The sequence below is a fragment of the Leopardus geoffroyi genome, chromosome X (assembly GCF_018350155.1).
Source record: "Leopardus geoffroyi isolate Oge1 chromosome X, O.geoffroyi_Oge1_pat1.0, whole genome shotgun sequence".
NCBI classification, from domain to species: Eukaryota; Metazoa; Chordata; class Mammalia; order Carnivora; family Felidae; genus Leopardus; species Leopardus geoffroyi.
Window position 1 is genome coordinate 8,665,787 of NC_059343.1, and position 23,152 is coordinate 8,688,938.

The following is a 23,152-nucleotide window of genomic DNA, read 5'->3' on the forward strand; positions in this document are numbered from 1 at the left end:
TCATGGGCCTCATTGCTCACCCGCTGTCACTGGAGGGCTCCAGGTCTGCCACTACCTTGTCCCAACCCAGCTATGCCCCAGTGCTTTCTTCACTCCCCCTTCCTTCGCATATCTACACCCGACTCCGGCCAGACGTCCTCCTCGCGTAGCCACACTCGGCGGCGCGCAGCTCTGCTAAGATGGCCCACGCGGCGCGGCCAGTGGCTGCTGGAGGGCAGCGGCCGGCAAACCTGCCCGCCGCCAGCGCCCACCCCAGAGAGGCTGTCTCCTGGGCGCCTGCCACCCCCGGGCCAGCCACCTTTCCCACGAGGGCGGGAGGGGCCGTCCTGCCGAAAGACCACCGCCAAGGGCAGCGATCCCCGCCGCAGCCTTCACCGGGCCCGGCGGGGACTCGTGGAGACGCGCTCCGGCGGGAGCGCGCGCGCCCGGAGGCTCCGAGGTCCGGCCGCGGCGCGGGGCGGGCCGAGGCGGGACTGAGGGCGGGGCGGCCGCAGCCTCCGCCATTCCCCGCTCCCTCCCCCCACCCCCGCCGAGGAGCGCCACCTCCCCGCCCCCACCCCCCCTCCCCCACCGCGCGCGCTCCGCCCGCCCCGGAGCCTCGCCCTCCGCCACGATGAGCAAATGAGCGCGAGCGAGGGCATGAAATTTAAATTCCACTCAGGGGAGAAAGTGCTGTGCTTCGAGCCTGACCCCACCAAGGCGCGAGTGCTGTACGATGCCAAGGTGCCGCCGCGGAGGGACAGGGAGGAGGCGCGGGCCGGGGACCCCGGGACGGGTGGCGGAGGCGGATGCGGGTGCGGACGGCGGCGCGGCGCAGGGGAAGTGGCGGGGCCCGGCGCTCCATGCCGGCTGCTCCTCAGCTTGCGCGGCGCCGTGCGTGCAGCAGGGGGCGCTCGCGGGACGCTGCGCGGGGGAGTCGGGGCCCGGGCGGTTCCGCTTCCGCCGGCGCGGGGCCGCGCACGCGCCTTCGGAAACGAAACCTCGCGCGTGCAGTGTCGTGAGGCCGGGGCCGCGAAGTCGGTTTGCCCACGCGACGCCAGCGAGGGCTGCGCGTCGAGGAGGCCGTTTGCCAGCGGCCTCTACCTTTGTTAACTCTCACCGTTCTGCGCGGTGCATCGTTGTGTGGGCTCCCGTGTGGTACCCTGACTGACCGAGCCAGGTCCTAAACTGTAGCGCCAGAGCACTGGCCGTCGACCAGCGACGTCGTTGCTCTGGAGCACCAATCGTGTCGGGGCCCGATACCTCCCGGGCCTCCCGGGACCCCCCCGGGACCCCTCCCGGGGCCCCCCCCGCCCCACCCGAGGGCAGTGTTGACCCGGAGCTTTGATTCCTCAGCGTTTTGCAGCATTTAGGTTTTCGATCCCCGACTCGCGCCCCGTGCCATCTAAGTTTCGGGGGCTGGGGGAAGGTGGGGGGCGGGGGGGAAAGTGAGCCATAACTGCAGCTCCTGGGGTTTGGATGGCGAGCGGGAGTGGGCCCCGTAGGCCGGGGATGGGGGCTGGCCCCGGGCCCCAGGTGCGTCTGGGCGACGCCGGCCTTGGGGGAATTCCCGAAGCCTCCGGGCTTTGTGAGTTCCGTGTTCCGGCTCCTCTCCCCGCAGCCTTGGCTGTTTGCTATCCCACCTCCCTCCCCTCCTCGAGTCTTCCCCAGGGGTGACACGCCCCATCGTTTGCCCCAGGTGTTCCCTCTGGGGACTCCGCTGGGAGGGAGGGCGTAATCCTCTGCCGTCCTGGCCCTGGATGCAGCGGAGCTGGGGAGACTACAACTCCCAGAGGTCTCAGGGCTGCAGCTCTCTTGTCTGGCCTGGACTCTTGTGTTACTGACAAGTCGGTCGGCCAATGGCTTCAGGAGCTGAACTCCGTCTCGGTGTCCGAGGCCAATCGTGGGTCGGTTGGAGGGATGTTTCCTATTTTGAGGCATCCACTCAGGAAAAAAAATGGAATTGAAAGGGAAAATGTTTCAACCCAGCTTTCAGTCTAAAAAAGGAGAGAATGCGTTCTTTTCTTTTAAAAACAGATCTGTGATCTAGTTTTCCTGATCTAGCTTGCACTAGTCTGTGTGTTCTGTCATTTGTGGACAATATTTCTTGGTTTCAGATTGTCGATGTTATTGTTGGGAAAGACGAAAAAGGCAGAAAGATTCCAGAATATCTGATCCATTTTAATGGTTGGAACAGAAGGTGAGTGTACTTGTTAAACGGGATTGAAAATTGGTCATCTTTGCAGCACAAGAACATTGCAAACTTAAGTTTTAGAAACACTTGTAGAGAAGCTTCACTTCCTGTTTCTGCTTTTTTATGAAACCTTTCCTATTCTGAAGAATGATTACTTTCAAGTCAATTGTGTTTGGATCTGGAAACCCTAGTTATTTCTGTGCCTGAATGAGTTCCTTTTTCAGTTTATTTGCATCTTTTTTGTGTGAATTTAAAATATTTCAATAGCGTTCTAAAACTTCAGTACTTTTGGGACACTTCTGCTTCTGTGAGGTGCTTTTAGTATTTGTTCACACCAAACTAAAATACTGAATTTTATATCCTTTTCTCTTTTTTTGTTTGATTAGCTGGGATAGATGGGCAGCTGAAGATCATGTCCTTCGTGACACCGATGAAAATCGGAGATTACAGCGTAAATTGGCAAGGAAAGCTGTAGCTCGCCTGTAAGAATACAAAAGTCATGAAATGAATGTTATTTAGTGTGCTTTCTCTTAATGTTTCGAATTTTTTAAATATGAAAGTAAAAATCCGATAGACCTGGTTTGTTCAATAGTCTTATATGTTTAAAGCGTGTTAATGAGGAGTTGCTATTGTATTCGAACTGCCGTGTTTTCAGAGAGGTTACTATGGAATCTTCTGAGGTGGAGATTAACATTTATGTTCTAGGATTCAATGATTTTTAGGTCCCTAAGAATCGTTGCTGTTATGTCTTGTGTGTACCTCCAGACCCATATCAGGTGGCATCGGAATTTATTTCAGCGGTGTTTGGTTTTCTTTCAGAAGAAGCACAGGAAGAAAGAAGAAACGCTGCAGGTTGCCTGGTGTTGACTCTGTCTTAAAAAGCCTCCCTGTTGAAGACAAGGATGAAAATGATGAAAACTGTGAGTGGCTTGAGTTCGTTTTCTCTGGCTGAAAGAACTTTTACCTCGTCCTTTTATGCCACAGGATTGAGGGGCGGATTTGCTGCAATTACAGACAGGGAACCAGTTCAAGCTCGAGCTCGTTACGTGTAATATCTGCCCGTTTTGTTTTTGACAGTAGCAGCCCATAGTATCTCATCAGTCTTGCCCGTGACCACTGCCTTCTCAGCCAGTGTCTTTCTTTGTACTAACCCCTTGTTTCCTTCTTGCCACTTCCTGGGCCTTGACCCCAGTTACGAATGCAACAGAGAACCATAGGCTTCCCAGGTGACCAAACACGTTTAGATCATGAACTTGTGTGGTTTTTACCTTCACTGAAATCGGTGTTATATTTCTCAAAATAAATTTCTTTTCCAAAAGGTCCAGTATTTGTGTTCAGCATATAAAACATATGCAGGGTTGGGGCGCCTGGGTGGCTCAGTCGGTTAAGCGGCCGACTTCGGCTCAGGTCATGATCTCACAGTGTGTGAGTTCGAGCCCTGCGTGGGGCTCTGTGCTGTCGGCTCGGAGCCTGCTTTGGATTCTGTGTGTCCCTCTCTCCCTGCCCCTCCCCCACCTGCAATCTGCCTGTCTCTGTCTCTCAAAAACAGACAAATGTAAAAATAAAATTTTAAATATACGCAGTACAGTTAATTATTGCCAGCGGCAGGACACACGTGCCACCTTAGCGAGTTATAAGTGTAAAGGTTAAGGAAGTATATGATGCCGGTTTGCCTGATATTTTCTGTTTTACCTAGCAATAAGCAGTTCCTCTGATGACAGTAGTGAAGAAAAGGATGAAGAAATAAGTGAAGAAAGTGATATTGAAGAAAAGACGGAAGTGGTATGAAGTTTTTATTGTAAAATCTCTGTCTTAGGTATATATTTAGTGGTAAAATTATGTGATAAAATTCTCCACTTGTGGATCATTTTCTAAAAATGCATTTGTTTAACCAGATATTATAGAGCTGTACTTGATTTTTATGGGAAAATAACCTTTATTTATATTTATAGTCACCGTATGAACCTCTTGGTGGCTCTTTTTACCCATAAACTGTTTGCATGAATCATGGTTACTTCTTTCTTTCCAATGAAATCATGAACTTTATTTCTGTAATGGTGATTAGTGTTTAAATGTCATGTATCAGAGTTCCGTATCTTCCACCTGCCTTCAAAGTTAACATGCCTCTCACTGCCAACGCTGAAAGCAGAGAGAAGCAAAGTAAGCATTTGCAACATGCTTAGTGCCCTAAAACCCGTAAACCTTGGGCCTTTCATGTGCTTTTCTCTAGGACATGTGGCATCATTACTGGTATGAATGTTGAGGATTAACTGCGTTTGTTTCATAGTAGGCTCTCATGTGTTTGTCTTTGGATATAGACCCCCCCCCCCGCCATTATAAGTAGTTAAAGATGCAATTGTGACATTGCAGAAGGAAGAACCGGAACCACACACAAGAAGGGAAATGGAAGAAAGGACAATAACAATAGAAATCCCAGAAGTTCTGAAGAAGAAGCTCGAGGACGATTGTTACTATATCAACAGGAGGAAACGGGTATACAGGGAGAATACATAAAACGTGGATTTGTAATAGAGCTTTCATTTAGCCATATTTTGCAATCACAGACTCAAATAATTAAAAACCTTTAAGAATGAAATTCATATTTTAAGTTTTGTACTGAGTCAGGTTCTAAAGTTCCCTGACTATGGCATTCTTGCTGATTGCATTAAGGCGTGCAGTCTTTCCCAGCCCTGGTTGTCCATTAGAACCATCTAGGGAGCTTTGCCAAACTCCTTATGCCTGGGCTTCATTCAAGAGGTTAAGACGTAATTGATCTGTCATGGAGGCTGACTGCGAACATAGTCTTCCCAGGTGGCCCTAATTGATCACCAAGATGTGAGTCACTGCTTACATTTATTTTGAAAACCTATCCTGTGATCTTCATAGGGATATGATTAGTAGAAGCAATCAAGGAGCCTCAAAGTATATTTAAAAGATTCTCCTCAAGCAGAATTGGCTTTATTTTTTTAAGATTTTATTCTTCAGTGATCTCTACACCCAACGTGGGGCGTGAACTCACAGCCAAGGTCAAGAGTCGAATGCTGTACTGACTGAGCCAGCCAGGCACCCTGAGAACTGGCTTTATTTTTGAGTTAAAAAGTTTATAGTAGACAAGAGCACTGTTTCTTGGAATGTATGATTTATACAACGAGATGTGTGCATCAGATGTCTATGTTTTCATTAACAGTTAGTGAAGCTTCCGTGCCAGACCAACATCATAACTATTTTGGAGTCCTACGTGAAGCATTTTGCTATCAATGCAGCCTTTTCAGCCAATGAGAGGCCTCGGCACCATCATGCTATGCCACATGCCAATATGAACGTGCACTATATTCCAGCAGAAAAGAAGTGAGTAGTGGGAAGGGGGAGATTGGTGGCTCAGTGGCTCGCTCTCTCTGTGTATTACAGAAGTGACTTCCATTTAGGATAGGTGACACTCTCCTTTTCTCTAATTTGGAATTCATTTAATACATCACTTAAGAGTTAACTAATAATTCATTTAGTAACAAATTTAATATCAAAGTATCCCTGTTTCTCAGTGATACAATATAGCGAGATAACTCTTTTTCCTCGAGAAGCACCAGAATGGGGGAATAACATTTTGCAAACAGCTTGTTTGCAAACAGGTTTTTATTCCAGTCAGGATTATTGTGTTCATGACCTGTGTTCTGCATGTGGCCCAGCTCAATTAGAGTCCGACAGGCAGAGTGTTGGATTTGAAACCAGTATTAGGAGTAGTGCATCGGGCTTGCCCCCTTCAGCTCCCGGTAATTGGGTTCTGTCCACCGTCTGCAGCGCAGGCTGCTTGGGCTCCTCATGTGACACTGAACGTAGTCATTTGTGTTCAGTGTGATGTTAAAATCACTAGTGTACTTTTTTCACTTTGTATTATAGTTTTGTGTTTGCGCTTAATTTTCTGTTGACAACATCTATAAACTCTTTATACATATAGGTGTAATGTATAGTGTTTAATTTTAAAACACCGCCTTATTAAAAATGTGCAACTTGATTCTGATATTTTGGAAAGTATTTACTGCATCTCTAATCTCTTACTCTCCTAGCGTTGACCTTTGTAAGGAGATGGTGGATGGATTAAGAATAACTTTTGATTACACGCTCCCACTGGTTTTGCTCTATCCGTATGAACAAGTTCAGTATAAAAAGGTGACTTCATCCAAGTTTTTTCTTCCGATTAAGGAAAGTGCCACAAACACTAACAGGTAAGTTAGCCTGCAGTCTGACTGAGGTCAGCAAATAGTTGACTCTGTCTTTGAAGATTTCTGTCTGATGCTATGGGGCCAATAGGTTTGGAGGAGGAGATTGAAAGGTGGAGTTTTTTCCTGGGTTAGCCAAGTCATTCACTTTCAAATGGCTCTGAAAGATTTTATCAAGTGAAGATTCCAGTGTGAGAACTTGGTTGGATTTTGAGCAGCTAACTCATCTTCCCAAAGACAAGTGGGGTGAAGACACAGGGCTGAGAAGGGCGGAAGATGTGGGTTTGAATTTAGCTCCTTTACTTGCTGGTTGTGTGACGTGTGGAAATGCCTTCTGAGCCTCTTCCGTTTGCCTCTGTTCAATGGAAAGAGCGTTTGCCTCCTCGAGTAGTTACTATTAAATGAGAAAGTTCTCCAAGGGCTGGCCACCTTTTGCTTTGAAGTAAAGGTTAGTTCCTCTGCTATGTCACCACTTTCTTTCCTCAGTCACCAAGCATGCCCAAATCTCTATTGTTTGGTTGAGAGAGGAGGGTCGGAGATCTCACCCTGAAGTCTGTACCTTCACTGGACAAGCTACTTCCCTGTCTTCCTGGGCCTCTTTTCCTGGGAGAGCGGCCTGTTCTCATGTTTTCCGCACCTCCATCTCTGCTCGCCTACCTACCGTCTGCCTCTGTCTACCGCTGCCCCTGCTCACTCTGCTTCCCCAAGAGAGGGTGCTGACAGCTGCCCGCTCGCCAGACGCCATGCTCTGCTCTGGCTACCTTTCCCTTCCATCCCCTTCCTTTCCTTCATGGCTCCTTGTTCCTGGTTTTCTGCCTGCCTCACGATCATCTCTTTTCAGCCTGCCTGCCTGCCTCCCTGCCTCTCCCATTGGTTTCACCCTACGTGAGAGGCCTGTGCAACTCCTTGGGGACCTGTGTTGATGTTCCCATGCCCTGCTTCAAACCTCAGGGTGGACTGTGTGTTCCACAAAGCTTGGTGGATGCTTGTGGCTTTTCTTTCTAGTTTTGTAGTAGTTACAGTGTAACGGGTATTCCTATGCCTTTTAAAACAAAATGTATTGAAATGTAGCAGACCCAGTGTTACATTACTTTGAGACGAACAGCACAGTGATTGGACAGTTCCGTACGTTATGCTGTGTTGCCCACCACAAGCACAGCTGCCGTAGTATTCTTACTCTCTTGAGCAGGGTTTCTCAACCTTGGCCCTATTGACGTTTTGAACAAGATCATTCTCTGTGGTGGGACTTTCTTGTGCCCTGTGGGATGTTGAGTGGCAGCCCTGGCCTCTCTCCATTAGATGCCAGTAGCGCTCTGCCGGTGGTGACAGCTGAAACAGCGCTGTCTCCAGATAGTGCCAGTGACCCCTGGCAGGGCGAGACGACGTCCGATTGAGAACCATCGGTATAAGATATAAAAGGGGCATGGGGCTTTAATGCCAACATGCCTTGCAGAGTTATCAAGGGGATGTAAATGATTTAATAGGTCTGGTTACTCCCTTTTTTTAAATTTTTTCTTATATTTATTTATTTTTGAGAGAGAGAGAAAGAGTGTGAGTGGGGGAAGCACAGAGAGAGAGGGAGACAGAATCCGAAGCAGGCTCCAGGCTCTGAGTTGTCAGAGCCCAAATGTGGGGCTCAAACCCACGAACCGTGAGATCATGACCTGAGCCGAAGTCAGACGCTGAACCAACTGAGCCAGCCAGGCGCCCCAATCCGTTTGGTTACTCCTTAAGAAAACATTTGTTTTGTCACACTTGAAAGTAAAAGTTTATAAGCCTCCTGGAGGAGAGGCAAGAGTGTTTTCAGTGTGAAGGAGGACATGTAAGAACCGCTCCGGGTTTTGCAGAGGTTGTGTGTGCCAGGTGTGTGCGATGCTCTCTCTTCCTCCGTAGGAACCAGGAGGAGCTCTCTCCGAGCCCGCCTTTGCTGAATCCATCCACACCGCAGTCCACGGAAAGTCATCCCACCTCCGGTGAACCAGCCACCCCCAAGAGGCGCAAGGCCGAGCCGGAAGCCTTGCAGTCTCTGAGGCGGTCCACGCGCCACTCTGCCAACTGTGACAGGCTGTCTGAGAGCAGTGCCTCTCCTCAGCCCAAGCGCCGGCAGCAGGACACGTCCGCCAGCATGCCTAAGCTCTTCCTGCACCTGGAAAAGAGTAGGTCCATTCCCAGGCGCAGGGCAGCCGTTCACTTGTGCTTGGCCCGTGCCGGCCGCTGCTGTCCTGAAAGGAAGCTGGCCGGCAAGGGGGGTGGGGAGGGGAGTGGGGGTGAGCGCCCAGTCACAGCCACGTTTGCCCGCTCGCCTGTGGGAGCTCCGCTCAGGAGCTGGCTCCAACCGAGGCTCATGAAGCATTTTGCCTATGGCCGGGAGAGAGAGGAGCCCCCACGCCTGAGCCCTGCGGTCGGATGCTTGGCACCTGCTGGTGTAGCTGGGTCTCGTGGGTCTGGTAGCAGTAGCTCCCCGTTGCCTCCCCCCAGCCCTAATCCAGCAGGCTGGGTGACCACTGCTTACTTCCCGTCCGGATGGATTTGCCTCTTCCAGGCCTCAGTTCCTGTCAATGCGGGTAACGCAGTAAGTGGTCTTTTGTCTGTGGCATCTTTCGCTCAACGTAATATTTTCAAGGTTCATCGCATTGTAACATACATCAGCACTTGATTTTTTTCCCCAGATAATCGAGGTACCGGCTTTTATAGTAGGAAAGTCTTCCCGTTAAAGATGAATAACTTCTCTGCTGTCGGTAATGGTCTTCCGGCAGTCTTTGGTTCAGTTCCTGTGACTTACGAGTGAATAATTAACACCTCTTCCTTTCAAAGAGACACCTGTGCACAGCAGATCATCCTCACCTGTCCCGCTGACCCCTAGCAAGGAAGGCAGCGCAGTGTTTGCTGGCTTTGAAGGCAGAAGAACTAACGAAATAAACGAGGTACAGCGTTGGCATTACTGCTCGGCCTCCTATGGCTGCTTGAGTCCTGTGGGAGGAAGTCGGGTTTCCTGAGAGACAGGATGTTGCTCCTGCTGTGGGTATTAACAAAATGCTTCAGATGATGATGCTGAATGTTGGTTTTCGTTTCTAAAATGAGAAAATCATTAGGATTCCAGCCCTGTGCTTCTGCTCATCTCTCAAGTAAGCACGACTGTTGAAATAGGAGTACTTTCATTTTATGGAACAAACATCAGCACGCTTGTTGTGCAAAAGGCCAGAGAGTAAATATTGGAGGCTTTGTGGGCCACATGGTCTCCTTCAAGAGTACCTGATTCCAAAAGCATCTATAGACACTATGTAAGTGAATGGGCGTGCTGTGTTCCAATAAAGCTTTATTTAGAGACACCGAAATTTGAATAGATCATTTTTGTGTTATGAAACATGGCTATTCTTGTGTTTTTCCAATCATTTAAAAATAAAAAATTCGTTTTTAATAGTAATATTAGTAGCCATCCCTTTGAGGGCATGCTGTATGTCAGCATCGTGCCAGGCACTTGACCTAAATCACCTCAGATTTTCTAGAACAACCTTGCCACCAGGTTTTCGTTTTACAAATGGGGAAACTTTTCATTTACAAATTCTGTTTTTAAGACCGGTTAACTGATGTGTAGGTAGTGAGTGTTTCAGGGGTTCAGGAGGCGTCTTAGTCTACTGGGATATTTTGTGAATCTCACTTAAGTAGGATTTCCTTGTTTCTGTGCACGACTTTACTAGGCAAGGAAAACACTAAGTGATGAAGGTTGGCGCACTTTTTCTGGAAAGGGTCAGATTGTAAACATTTTCAGGGTTGTGTACCACACGGTCTCTTTCGAGGCTAGCCAGCTCTAGTGTCGTGTGAGAGGGCTACAGACCGCTCGTAAGTGAAGGGGTATGTCTGTGTGCCCCCACAATTCATTCATGGACACTGGTAATTGAATTTCATATCATTTACACGTCCTGAAATACTATTCGTGTGATTTTACTAGCCATTTAAAAATACGACAACCATTTTTAGCACAAGGGCGTTTGGGCTGGATTTGGCACAAGGCCTTACTTAGTTGGCTGGCCCTTGATAGAAAAACTGGAAAACTTAGTTTGTTTTACGATGACATTGAGGGAAGATTAGGAAATTTCTAGGATGAGCAGTCCCTGACATCCTGTTCCTCAGACATGGCCCTGCAGGTGTTATTCAGGAAAGTCCTGTTTCTCGGAAAAGGCAGGGGAATATTCAGGCAAGGCCATTCCCACTCAGGTGAGCAGTGCGAGCCCACCATCTAGTGGTCACAGGTCCAGCCGCAGGCCCTAGTAGAACAGGATTTCTAGTAAATGGTTGGAGGGTGCAACAGGCTCCCAACAGTGACTCCTGAGGCCTTAGTGAACTCCCCCCTCGTAAGTGCCTCTTTCTTTACGTGTTGTAACCAAAGCCCTGCATCCGCCTCCCCTGAGACTCTCTGCCATTGCTGTTTGCTGGCCTGCATCGGGGGAGAGTCTGGATGCACACCTTTCTCATCAGTACTCACGGGTGGTTCTCTGTACGCCCCTGTTGAGACTGCCTCTGCTAGAAACCTGTTCTCCTCCGTGAGACTTACCTTCAGTTAATAGGAGGTGGTACGCTGCATTGAAACGTGCAGTTGAGCGAGTGAGGCCGACTGCCCGCTAACCAGCCGAATGGCCTGCTGTCGTACACACGTGCGTTTCATGGTTCCGGTGATTGCAGATTCCTCCACGTTAACTTTAGGTGTCACTGTCAAGACAGTTGCCGAGTTTCAGGTTGAGGTGCCGGGCGTGGAAGAATGATGCCGAAACCAAATCGCCACCCTCAGTGATCTGCGCCACAGATGGGTGGGGTGGGTGGGTGAGGCCAAAGCCGAAGCTAGGACCTTAGCATGGAGTGCCGCAGAGCCGTGGCGAGACTCACTAGCTTCTCCAGTTTCATCGTGTTAAATTGAGTACATCAGCCTTTCTGGGGTCGTTTGGGCATCCTTCTGCTTTGTCTTGTGGAGGATTTCCTTTGGCTCTACTGTTTCCAGATTAAACTTGATAGATCCCCAAAGGCAAAGCAGCAACTCAGGAGAATAGATCTATAATTTGCTGAAGTATTTCTGTGGAATCTCATCAGAGCGCTTTTATTTATTTATTTTTTTAATGTTTATTGTTTTTGAGAGAGGGGGAGAAGGAGACAGAGGGTCTGAAGCAGGCTCTATGCTGACAGTAGAGAGCCCGACACGGGGCTTGATCTCACAAAGCGTGAGATCATGACCTTAGCTCAAGTTGAACGCTCAACCAACTGAGCCCCCCCCGGGCGCTCCTCATCAGAGGGTTTTTAAATACAGCTCTGACTTTAACAAAACCTTATATCCATCCCCAGTTCTGAAATTGAAAAAGAAGGAAAAGGAATCAATTCCCAGGGTTTCAGTCTATTTTCACTTGATTCAGTGGGTCAGATTAGTTTCCAAAGTCAATCAAATATATTAGGAGATTAGAAAAACCTTAAAACATGTCTGGGTTACTTTTTACCACTTCATTCTCTAATATGGCATGATTTTCAAGAAAGGAAAAGAGACGAAATGACCAGAACAGTTACAGCTAATTTATAGGTAGTAGCTGTTGGAATCTCACTTAAGTAGGATTTCCTTGTTTCTGTGAACGACTTTACTAGGCAAGGAGAACATTAAGTGATGAAGGTTGGCAAACTTTTTCTGGAAAGGGTCAGATTGTAAACATTTTCAGGGTTGTTGTAGGAAATCAAATAAATTTATTGTTAGAATTTTTAGGTGATTAGAAGTATCTCCATGTTGCCAAGGAAGGTGGGTCCTCGTGTGCTTGGTTTAAAAGGCAAAAATATTTTGAAAAAGTTGCCGTAGGAAACTATAAGATACATGCTGACACGTAATCCATGTGGGAAACACGTGCCTTTATCCTCCCCAACCCCCTGAATCATAATTCCACCAATAAGACATGAACATTGAACATTTTGGTATGTACTTCTACTTGGTAATTTTTCTGTACTTACATAATCATACACATCATATTGTGTATTTTTTGCAAGCGTTCTTTTGAACTTTGTTATTTTGTAGTTTTTGGTTCTCTTCAACATAAAGCATTATACTGGCCTATATGCTGAGATCATGCCCTTAAATGGCTTCGTGGGAAAGCTAGAGGAGTGGCTTTCAAACTTCTGCATTGGTTTGTTGTTATTGTTTACTCCCGTTTTCTGGTCCAGCTGTGAAGCAACTCATGAGGCACCACAAGGACAGGAAGCTTGGGAGTGAGAATGTCACACTGCATGCGAGACTGAGAACCTCACAGCATGTGTATTTCTGCTGCGATTCCAGATTTTGAGATCTCTTGGTAACAGTGTTAAGATGCAACAATTCATGCAACTCATGCTTTTCCTAGGTCCTCTCCTGGAAACTGGTACCGGACAGTTACCCCCCAAGTGACCAGCCGCCTCCACCCTCTTACATTTATGGGGCACAACACTTGCTACGATTGTTTGGTGAGAAGCCCCTGGCCCCTGCTTTCTTCTTCCTTTTTTTTTCCACTTTGGGTTTTTTTTAAGGTTATTTATTTATTTTTTAATAATCAAACTCGTGACCCCAAGATCAAGAGTCGCACATTCTTCCAACTGAGCCAGCCAGGTGCCCCTCCAGTTTGGTTTTCACACCCTTGTTCTTTTATGTACAGCTTGTAATTTTGAGGGTCTAAGAAAAAGCATTGAAAAATGACCTCTTTAAAAAAGGCGCTGAGGGGCGCCTGGGTGGCGCAGTCGGTTAAGCGTCCGACTTCAGCCAGGTCACGATCTCGCGGTCCGTGAGTTCGAGCCCCACGTCAGGCTCTGGGCTGATGGCTCAGAGCCTGGAGCCTGTTTCCGATTCTGTGTCTCCCTCTCTCTCTGCCCCTCCCCTGTTCATGCTCTGTCTCTGTCCCAAAAATAAATAAATAAACGTTGAAAAAAAAAATTAAAAAAAAAAAAAAAGGCGCTGAATGAATCTTAAATTTCATAAAAATGGTGTTTGTATCATTTGTGCCACTACCCTGTGTTCAGTAAGACTTTTTGGTTTTATCTGATAACGTAGATGTTAATTTCAGCTTGAGCAGGATAAACAAGGACGCTCAGTATGTCCTACTCATTGCCAGAGTCTGCTGATTGTAAATGGTTTGGGTTTTATTTTTAATGCAGTGAAACTTCCAGAAATCCTTGGAAAGATGTCCTTTTCTGAGAAGAATCTGAAGGCTTTACTGAAGCACTTTGATCTCTTTCTTAGGTATTTTTATTTCTTTTTTTATTAATTTATCTTTTATATATCTTTTCTGAACTTCTCCGTAACAGTGGTGGAAGCTAATAATCTGTGTGGTATTTTTAATAGTCGCAGTATTACCTAAGTATGATTGGTTCTAACTGTAATCGTAACATAGGGGGGTTTTGGCAATTTTTTTCCTGTAATTTATCTGTGTTCTGAGTCCAGGATGTTCGTTGTATTGAGGTAAAATTTTTTGTGTCACACTAGAAGAATCCAGTTGGGTAACTGTGAATAGAAAATTAAATTTTTACAGAAGTGATTAAGATCGATAGTAATTTAGTTTTACATTTTTTCTTTATAAGTACCATAAGTATTAGACTTTTTTGTTGTGTGTACATAAACCTAAATATTAGCATTTACAGGTTGGGTTTTTGTGTTTATTTTTTTTAAGTTTGTTTATTTTTGAGAGAGCAGGCGCGTGAGAAAGAGAATCCCAAGAGAATCTCCACGCTGTCAGCACAGAGCTCAACGCAGAGCTCGACCTCACGTACTGTGAGATCATGACCTGAGCCAAAATCAAGAGTCAGACACTCTACCGACTGAGCCACCCTGGTGCCCCTATCGTTTGTTTTTATAACATGAAAATGTAGAAGTGGTCAGAACCCTTTTTTGCAGGAAGCGTTTGTATAAGGCAGCCTGCCACCTAGTGGAGTTTAGGTTGTTTCTATTTGTACACTTGATAGTGGAAGGGTTCTGATGAAATGGTAATTACTGCAGAAGCCAGATACGTGCAATGAAAGTAATCTGTATATAGAAATCAAAATCATGTTCATTTTTTTTTTCTTTGGAATACCGAGAAGGGGTGAAATGTTAGAGTGCTTGCAAGTTAAAATTTTGCTTGCTGGTGTTCAGCCCTCACTGTAATGATCATCGGGGCAATGTTTTTCTTCTTCCAGGTTTTTGGCAGAATACCACGATGACTTCTTCCCAGAGTCTGCCTATGTTGCTGCCTGTGAGGCACACTATAGCACCAAGAACCCCAGGGCGATTTATTAGAGTTTTGATGGTTCTGGAAGAACATCTTGTCTGTCTAGCTTTGTGCTCTAGGTTCGCAGTGAAGAGTAAAGGTCTGGGGAGATGGTGGGGCCTTCTTTACAGGGCTGAGACAACAGCCACCCCCGGGGCTCTGGCGGAGGTGGGCCCGTTTGTTTGAGTTGCTTACATCCTGTAGTTATTCTGTAAAGGTTTACTTCCTGGGTGCCTGAACGGCCTCCAACATCTGACCCTTGCCACTGTACGCGTCGTCTGTGACAGCGGTTAAAGAACAGCTGTGTTCACAGTGAAACATTAATGGAAGTATGTATAGGTTAGGCTGTTTTAGTAGATGTTGGAATTGTTTGTTAGCAATGACCACGTTTTTTAGTTACTCATTAGCATTAAGCAAAATTGTTTTCCAAACTGTGTTCATTCTTGTGACGAGGCTCAACAGCTCTGTCCACCAAATTTCAGTTTTGCTTGGAAATCACAAAATAGTCCCAAAATATTTTAGAGGGAATTGATATCGATGGCAAAAGAAAATTTGCAGCCCCACACTTGCTTGTTATAGTTCCTTTCGTCCAAAACCTTATTTTTGGTGATCTAAATAAAGTGTTGCCTCTCTTGTTTGAGATTTTACAGCTATACTTTGTTGTGTAATGTTATGGTTCCCTTTCTGTAAAACCTTATTTTTGGTGATCTAAATAAAGTGTTGCCCATCTTGTTGCAAAGAAGCAGGAGTTTTCACTCTGGTCTTGGCCTCTTTGTTGCAGAGGGAGAGTGACTAATAACTTTTTGTTGTACTTTTGTGCCTGCTTTGTTAAGGCCTTTTGTTTTCTACCCCTCTGTGATTTTGCCCCACTTGATGGCTTGACCAGAAGGTGACTACTGGGAGATGCTGCACGCTGGGCTGGGCCAACACGTTTCTCCTCCATCGTTACCAGCTGACACTCTCTGAAGACACCTTTCTAATCCTCGTTATAGTCTCTCGTGTGCCTCCCTCTCCCCCAGGATGCTTCACAAAGTTGTAATTCAATTAAAGGGGTACCAGTACCATACTAGCCTTGACTGTGGTGCCTGCCTATTCTTACAGCTCAGTTCAGTGGACCTTAACTTCCAAAGACCACTGCTCATGAATGACAAAGGCCACAGGGAATTTTTTAAAAAATCTAAAATGGCTCAATGGTTCCATCAAAGAGATTTCTGCATGTACTGACCAGTGAGATTCAGAACCTATAAACCAGAGTAAACATCACCTTAGTGCAGTTAGTTGCTGAGTAAGACTCAAGTCTTTGGTGTCTAATCTGGACTAGAACTATACTTCCTACTGTGTTTCATCCCATTTGGTTTATGCAGTGCCTGTTTAAATCTGGTGTACCTGCAGTGTGCTTGAATTGTTAGAAAACTTTAATCTGTAATTACTCGTGGCCCAGAAAAGAAAAAAGATTTTTCCCTTACAAGAATCTCCTTGTTAAGTGTCCCCAGTGAAATGAACACAGACTATCTGTTGGAACATTTTTTTTAATGTTTATTTTATTTTTGACAGAGTGAGAGCAGGGGAGGGGCAGAGAGAGAAGGGGAACACAGAATCTGAAGCAGGCTCCAAGTTCTGAGCTGTCAGCACAGAGCCTGACATGGGGCTCGAACTCACGAACCATGAGATCATGACCTGAGCTGAAGTCGGATGCTTAACTAACTGAGCCACCCAGGCGCCCCAAGGAACATTTTTTTTTTTACTATGAATCTAATTTATTGTCAAATTGACTTACATACAACACCCAGTGTTCATCCCAGCAAGCGCCCTCCTCAGTGCCCATCACCCATTTTCCCTTCTCCTCACCACCCCCATCCCCCCTCAGTTTGTTCTCTGTATTTATAGAGTCTCCTGATTTGCCTCCCTCCCTCTCTGTTTGTAACTATTTTTTCTCCTTCCCTTCCCCATGGTCTTCTGTTAAGTTTCTCAAGATCCACCTATGAGTGAAAACATGATAATATCAGTCCTTCCCTGACTGACTTATTTCACTTAGCACGATAGCTTCCGGTTCCATCCACATTGCTGCAAATGACAGGGTTTCATTCTTTCTCATTGCCAAGTAGTATTCCATTGTATATATAAACCACGTCTTCTTTATCCATTCATCAGTTGATGGACATTTAGGCTCTCCATAATTTGGCTGTTGTTGAGAGCGCTGCTGTAAACATTGAGATACACAATCATCCTCAATGCAGAAAAACTGAGAGCTCTCCCCCCTGAGATCAGGAACACGACAGGGATGTCCGCTCTCAGCGCCGTTGTTTAACATAGTGTTGGAAGTCCTAGCACCAGCAATCAGACAACAAAAGGAAATCAAAGGCATCAAAATCGGCAAAGAAGAAGTCAAACTTTCACTTTTGCAGACAACATGATACTCTACATGGAAAACCCGAAAGACTCCACCAAAAGACTCCGAGAACTGATACATGAATTCAGCAAAGTCGCAAGGTACAAAATCAATGTGCAGAAATCAGCTCCATTTTTATACACTAATAATGAAGCAAGAGACAGAGAAATAAACTGATCTCATTTACAATTGCACCAAGGAACATTTTTTTTTTAATGTTTATTTTTGAGAGAGGGAGAGGGTGCTTGCGAGCCGGGGAGAGGCCTAGAAAGAGGGACACAGAGGACCTGAAGCAGGCTTTGAGCTATCAGTGCAGAGCCCGACACAGGGCTCAAACTCACAAACTGAGATCATGACCTGAACTGAAGTCAGATACTTAGCCTACTGAGCTGCCCAGGTGACCCTCTCTTGGAACGTTGCAATAATTACACACCTTGAGTTTACGATTTATTCTGTTTCTAGTAATGAGATACTATTTTCTTCCCACAAGGCATTTCCTAACCATAACTTCCTTTAAGCTGATTATTTGGATTTTGGGTTGATTTAAATATCTTCAAAATGTCCCTTGATTGTATATTACTAATAATTTTTCAAATAATTCATCACTTAAAAATATGATTTAAATGTCTGGACAGTTCTCATCAGAATTATACTTCATCCTCTTGTCAATTTTTACATTGTTACTTGCCTAAACTGCCAAACCTTGCAATTAAGTATCATGTTCATCATGTTAATGTTTTCAAGTCCTTTAAAGATGTATCGAAAATAATATTTTAGCAACTTATGTATCAGTTCCTTGTACTATCAGGCCCTTGGACTTTGAAAAGGACGTTCAAGAACAACAACGACAAAAACAAAAACACTCCTGAACAGAAGTAGATTTATAAATCATTTCACAGAACAGTGTACACAAAAACAAAAGAAAAAATTATCAGGGCACCTGCCTGGCTCAGTCGTAAAGCATGTGACTCTTAATTTCAGGGTCATGAGTTCAAGCCCCACATTGGGTGTGGAGCCTACTTAAAATGTAAAAAAACATTTTAAAAATTATCAATTTATAAAAGTTGACGTCTGTCATAAGACTTTATTATCAACTCTGTAAACATTTGAGGAAGTGAAGTCACCCAGTTTTTCCATTGTTTTAATAAGTCGGTGGCCTCTGCCTTTTAATATTTAGCTCGTCAAATAAGTTTATCAACATTTATTGACAACCACCTCCTGGGATACCAAAAACTGTGCGAGGTATTGGAAAGATAAGGGCAAATGAGATATGATCTGGGGCGTCTGGGTGGCTCAGTCGCTTAAGTGAATGACTCTTGGTTTCGACTCAGGTCATGATCTCATGGTTCACGAGTCCGAGCCCCACATCAGGCTCCACACTGCCAGTACGGAGCCTGCTTGGGATTCTCTCTCTCTGCCCCTGCCCTGTGCTCCTTCTCTCTCTCACTATCTCTCATGCTCTTTCTCTCCCTCCCTCCCCCTCTCAAAATAAGTAAACTTTTAAAATTTTTCAAAATAAATAAGATACAATCCTTGCTGGGGAATATGCTTAAGATTGATTCCTCCTTAACTTCTATATCAAGGAAGTGTGTCACTTTAACCAGTTCTTGATTTTAAACAGTATAATGTAACCATAAATGGCAACATTTTCCAAAATTAACCTTCCCATTGTACAAGAAAGAATGGATAATTCTCTTAATTAATTGGTATGTGGATGTCAGTTTAGGTAGGTTTGATTATTAAGTTTTCACTATTGAAAAATCTGGCAAGATGATGTTAAGGGACTTGATGTCCATTGGGGAAAGGAGTTTCAACAGATTAAAATTAAAAGCAGTTGGGGCACCTGGGTGGCTCAGTCGGTTGAGCATCTGACTTCGGCTCAGGTCATGATCTCACGGTTCATGAGTTTGAGCCCCGTGTCGGGCTCTGTGCGGACAGCTCGGAGCCTGGAGCCTGCTTCCGATTCAGTGTTTCCCTCTCTCTCTGCCCCTTCCCTGCTCATGCTCTGTTTCGATCAAAAATAAATAAACAATAAAAAAAATTAAAATTAAAAGCAGTAATTTGGGGAGATTGTGTTTACTTCACAATGAGAAAAGACTACTCAATAAACCAATTAAATCTTTTTTTTTTTTTTTTAAGCAATGCAATTGGAAAGACACCCTTTTACTCTAGCTTCTTTTTGTCTTAACGCTTGTGCCAAATTCTTCCTGATGCTCATCTGGGACAAATCCTTAGTGCATATTTAAGCTAATTGAGTTGGGTCGTTTTTACCTAGTTTCAGTAAAAAGAGAATGCTACTTCCTGCCTCTCTGTTCTCTGGAATCCACCTAAACTCCAACTGACTTTGCAAATGGCCATTTCTTTGCCTCAGCTTTTCCTCTGATTGATGAGCAGAATGTAAGTGCCCTGTGAACGTCCACAAGGCCTGGGATGAAGCTCCTCTCTAGCCCAGATCATCTTCTCAAGATTCTTCTACATGTTGCCGATGTGCCTCGCGCATTAAAAGCGTACATGTTGTATCTGTCCTCACACAGCAAGGGCTACAATTAGCATCAGTGGGTGAATAAGCAAGTGTTCACGTGGTGGTAGACAGTTGGCTGTGAACTCGGGAGAGTGGAGATTTCTGAGGACAAAAGGAAGAGAAAAGCGGCCAAGGGTCTGCTTTACAAAATTGGGGTGTTTGGCCTGGATAGTGCGTGGTGGAAGCCTCCCCCCTAAAGCTCTGTAAGATAACTCTGCTGAAATGTCACCATTCACTTAAAGCTTGAGGAAATGGAGTTGTGGTCTTGACCCTCTGTGGAGATGGGTTGTCAGGCTGAGACTGACCTCTAGGCAGGAGGGGCAAGAGCCACAGCGCCCCAAGAGTTGGTTCATATGTTCTGTCACTTATTCAAAGGGTTCTAGGAGAAGGCAGGCACAAAAGGTCACATATTATATGATTCCATTTCTACAAAATGTCCAGACTAGGCACACCATAGGGACAGAAGGTAGACCAGTGGTCGTTAGAGGGTGGGGAGAGAAGGGAATTGGAACTGACCGCTAATAGTTCTGATGTCTCCTCGGGGTGGTAGAATATTCTGGAATTAGTCGTGATTGTGTACCACTCTGTGAATTCACTAGAAACCACTGGATTGTCTGCTTTTAAAAGGTGATTTTTACAGTATATGAATTATATCTCAGTTGAAACAGGGAGATCCAGGGATTGGCTGTGCCTGCAACTCAAGAAAAATCCACCATGAAAATGCATTTTTGAGAACTGCAAAGCTGTTTGCTCCAATACTTCAGCATGGCTTCTTTAACGCACCGTTGCCCCGCGCAGGCCAACGTTCCTTTTCTCACTCCACTGAGTTCACTCTTCACCTGAAGGTCAGAAAACCAGTGCTGTGCCTTCATACGATTTCCTTTGTGAGCAAATACGGAGTTGACAGTTCTTCAAACTTCTTTGACCTCCAAATTCTGCATGGCAGGGCGGAGGGAGTAAGTAAATACTGATATTATGACATAAGCAAAAAAGGTGCACAAGCAGCAGAGGTTAGTAACCGCAAAAATAGTATGCATTGAGAATAATGCCAGTACGCATTCACCAGTCTTCATGTTTCAGAATTTCTTTGCAACGTCAATCTTTATCCTTCCAGAAGGTCGTGAAAAATCATAGGTAGTAAAGCGTTCGACTGTGTTTTTCTATTGATTGTACTTTTCTCACTCAGATTTACAACTTTCGGTGGAATGATTTAATAAGTCATTTAGAGATCTGCTTTGGCACAAGGTAAATTACACCAGCCTGCTGATTCTATTTACTGCTCCGTCTTCACTATTGTAAAGGTGACTTCTGAGACCATTACTCTCCAGAAAATGATTTGGGGTGAGATGACTTGTGAGCTGTATAGAAACACACCTATTAATGTTAGAGGAGAAAGGCTGTTCCAGTGTGTTCGGGCAGTACGTAAAACAAAGTCTAAAAACCAAAAATGCTCTATTGGAGGGAAGCCTAGTAAGATTTTCCTTTGATTTACAATAATTCATCTTATCGTTTATATTCCGTAGCATGTAAAGCTTAACCAATCATAGCATTGAAACCCTTTGTTAATTTCGTGGTCCAGAAGAAGCCATGGTGTGGTAGGTGGATTGAAAAATGTTTCTAAATCTTTACACACAAACACACGCACAACAGTGTCTCTATCCTTCATCTTTCAAAGGCGAATTTTTAGTTTCTCTTATCAAGAGTTAGGATCTATTTTCCTTCCCCTTGAATTTGGTCTGGCTTTTATTTTTCTTGGGCTGATGGCTGACTTTCAATAGATCACAGCGAGAGGAGTGTTCTGCCCAGTACAAAACCCAGATTAGTCTGGCCTGGGGATTTGCTCTAGCCAAGAAAATAGGGCGGGAGTGCTTCCCTTCCCTTCTCTCCCTTGGAACCTTACTGAGATGTGAAACGACCCCGGGCTAACCTGCTGGACGATAAGAGACATATTGCCTAGTTATTCTCTTCTCATCACCCAACCAACTACCGGCCAACTGCCCCACACACGAATGAAACCCTTTCAGACCAGCCAACCCCCAGCCTACCTCCGAGTCCACTATAGATGCGTACATAAGCCACCCCAAATCTGCCAGACCTGGCCTAGGTTAGCAGAACCACCCGGTTGGCCTCTACATTGTTGATCAATAATGAACACTTGCTGTTTTAAGCCACTGTGTTTTGGGGCGGTTTGCTATACAGCAATATAGCTGTATCTTCGTGGTGTATATGTTTTGCATCCTATCTATGGAAGAGTGCGAGCTTCATTGCCTTAGCTGAAAGAGCTGAAATTCTGGTATGTTCAGAGACCATCAGCTAACCAAGGGACCATGTACCTGCTCCTGCTCCCGCTCAGGTAACAAGGAAGAAATGGATAGAGACCGCAACCTATCTTTGGGATTTGGTAGCTAGCACAACGTGGGTTTTATTCTGCAAGAAATTTAGTTTGCAGAAAACTAAAGAGGACATAGAATATGTTTTCACCATAAAATTAACAACTATTATTATTTTGTAAGATTTGTTTCCAGCCACTGTTTTAAAAGCAAATAAAACATTTGTTGCTGCCCGGATCTCAATCCCCAGCCCTTCTCCCAGAGGTGATAATTCCCTGAGTTTGGTGTAGTGTGGACTTGTATTGTGCACATGGGATTTCTCGGTCTCATACTCTACACCTTGTTCCTGACATGTATTGATGCGTATTTACACATATACATGTACATATAACAGAAATATGTGTGTATATAAGTACACCAACCTGTGTTTTTACATATATACGTATTTAGTTTAATCCTGTTAACTGCCGCAGAAGATGATCACATGGATATAAAACCTTTTATTAATTACCTTACCATTGTTGGACGTTCGGATTGCTTCTGAGTCCCCCTTTTACTAACAGTGCCGCAAAGAACAGTGCTTGTATGCAGGTCCTTGTATTCAAACAGCCGTCATTCTGTGGGTCATATGCCCGGAATTGCTGGGTGCTCAGACACATGCTTTTTCACATTTTCTAGAGTCTAGAGTTACCCTGTTGGACAGGGAGCTGGCTTTATCAGAGTTTCTGGATGTTCAGTTTCAGGGCGGTTGTCTTGTGGGACAGATTTATAACACTGGGAGCTAAAAAGAAACTTGAAAACTTGAAATCTCGGAAACATTCTCCACATTGCTTCATCTCATATCGCCTGCTCCCCCCTGCCCTGTGTTTTTGTGTAGTGTTGGGGATTATTTGGTGGTCTCATAGAAATTAGAAATAAATAACTTCATGGTGGTACAAAGCAGGCTAGGAGTTGATGATCTGCTACTTTGCTCACAGGGCAACTGTCAATGACACCGTGGAAAGGAGTTGATTGGCCATATGAGGAATATTTCAAATATTGCATGGAATGGGGCAAATGCACCACATTAGGTCATTTCTGAGGGGTATCAGGTTCAATATTCAATAAGGCAAACCAGGGGCGCTTGGGTGGCCCAGTCGGTTAAGCAGCCGACTTTTGGTTTCGGCTCAGGTCATGATCTTATGGTGTGTGAGTTCCAGACCTGTGTCGGGCTCTGTGCTGATTCTCTTTCTCTCTCTCTCTCTCTCTCTCTCTCTCTCTCTCTCTCTCTCTCTGCCCCTTCCTCCCCACC

General features: G+C 45.3%; 1 protein-coding gene across 2 annotated transcripts; it reads left to right on the plus strand.

Moving 5' to 3' along the window:
* The first annotated feature begins 537 nt into the window (after positions 1 to 537).
* Positions 538 to 15,360, plus strand: MSL3 (MSL complex subunit 3). 2 transcript variants are annotated; one of them, XM_045472366.1, is made up of 13 exons: positions 538 to 723; positions 2,097 to 2,179; positions 2,560 to 2,655; positions 2,993 to 3,093; positions 3,870 to 3,955; positions 4,544 to 4,666; positions 5,361 to 5,521; positions 6,235 to 6,393; positions 8,281 to 8,543; positions 9,202 to 9,311; positions 12,750 to 12,849; positions 13,534 to 13,618; positions 14,551 to 15,360. In XM_045472366.1, the coding sequence occupies exons 1-13, from the start codon at positions 622 to 624 to the stop codon at positions 14,648 to 14,650; spliced, it is 1,569 nt and encodes a 522-aa protein (XP_045328322.1). In that variant the 5' UTR covers positions 538 to 621; the 3' UTR covers positions 14,651 to 15,360. The 2 variants fall into 2 exon arrangements, with proteins under 2 accessions (XP_045328322.1, XP_045328323.1); XM_045472367.1 differs by lacking the exon at positions 2,560 to 2,655 and having other exon boundaries at positions 575 to 723.
* Positions 15,361 to 23,152: the final 7,792 nt, after the last annotated feature.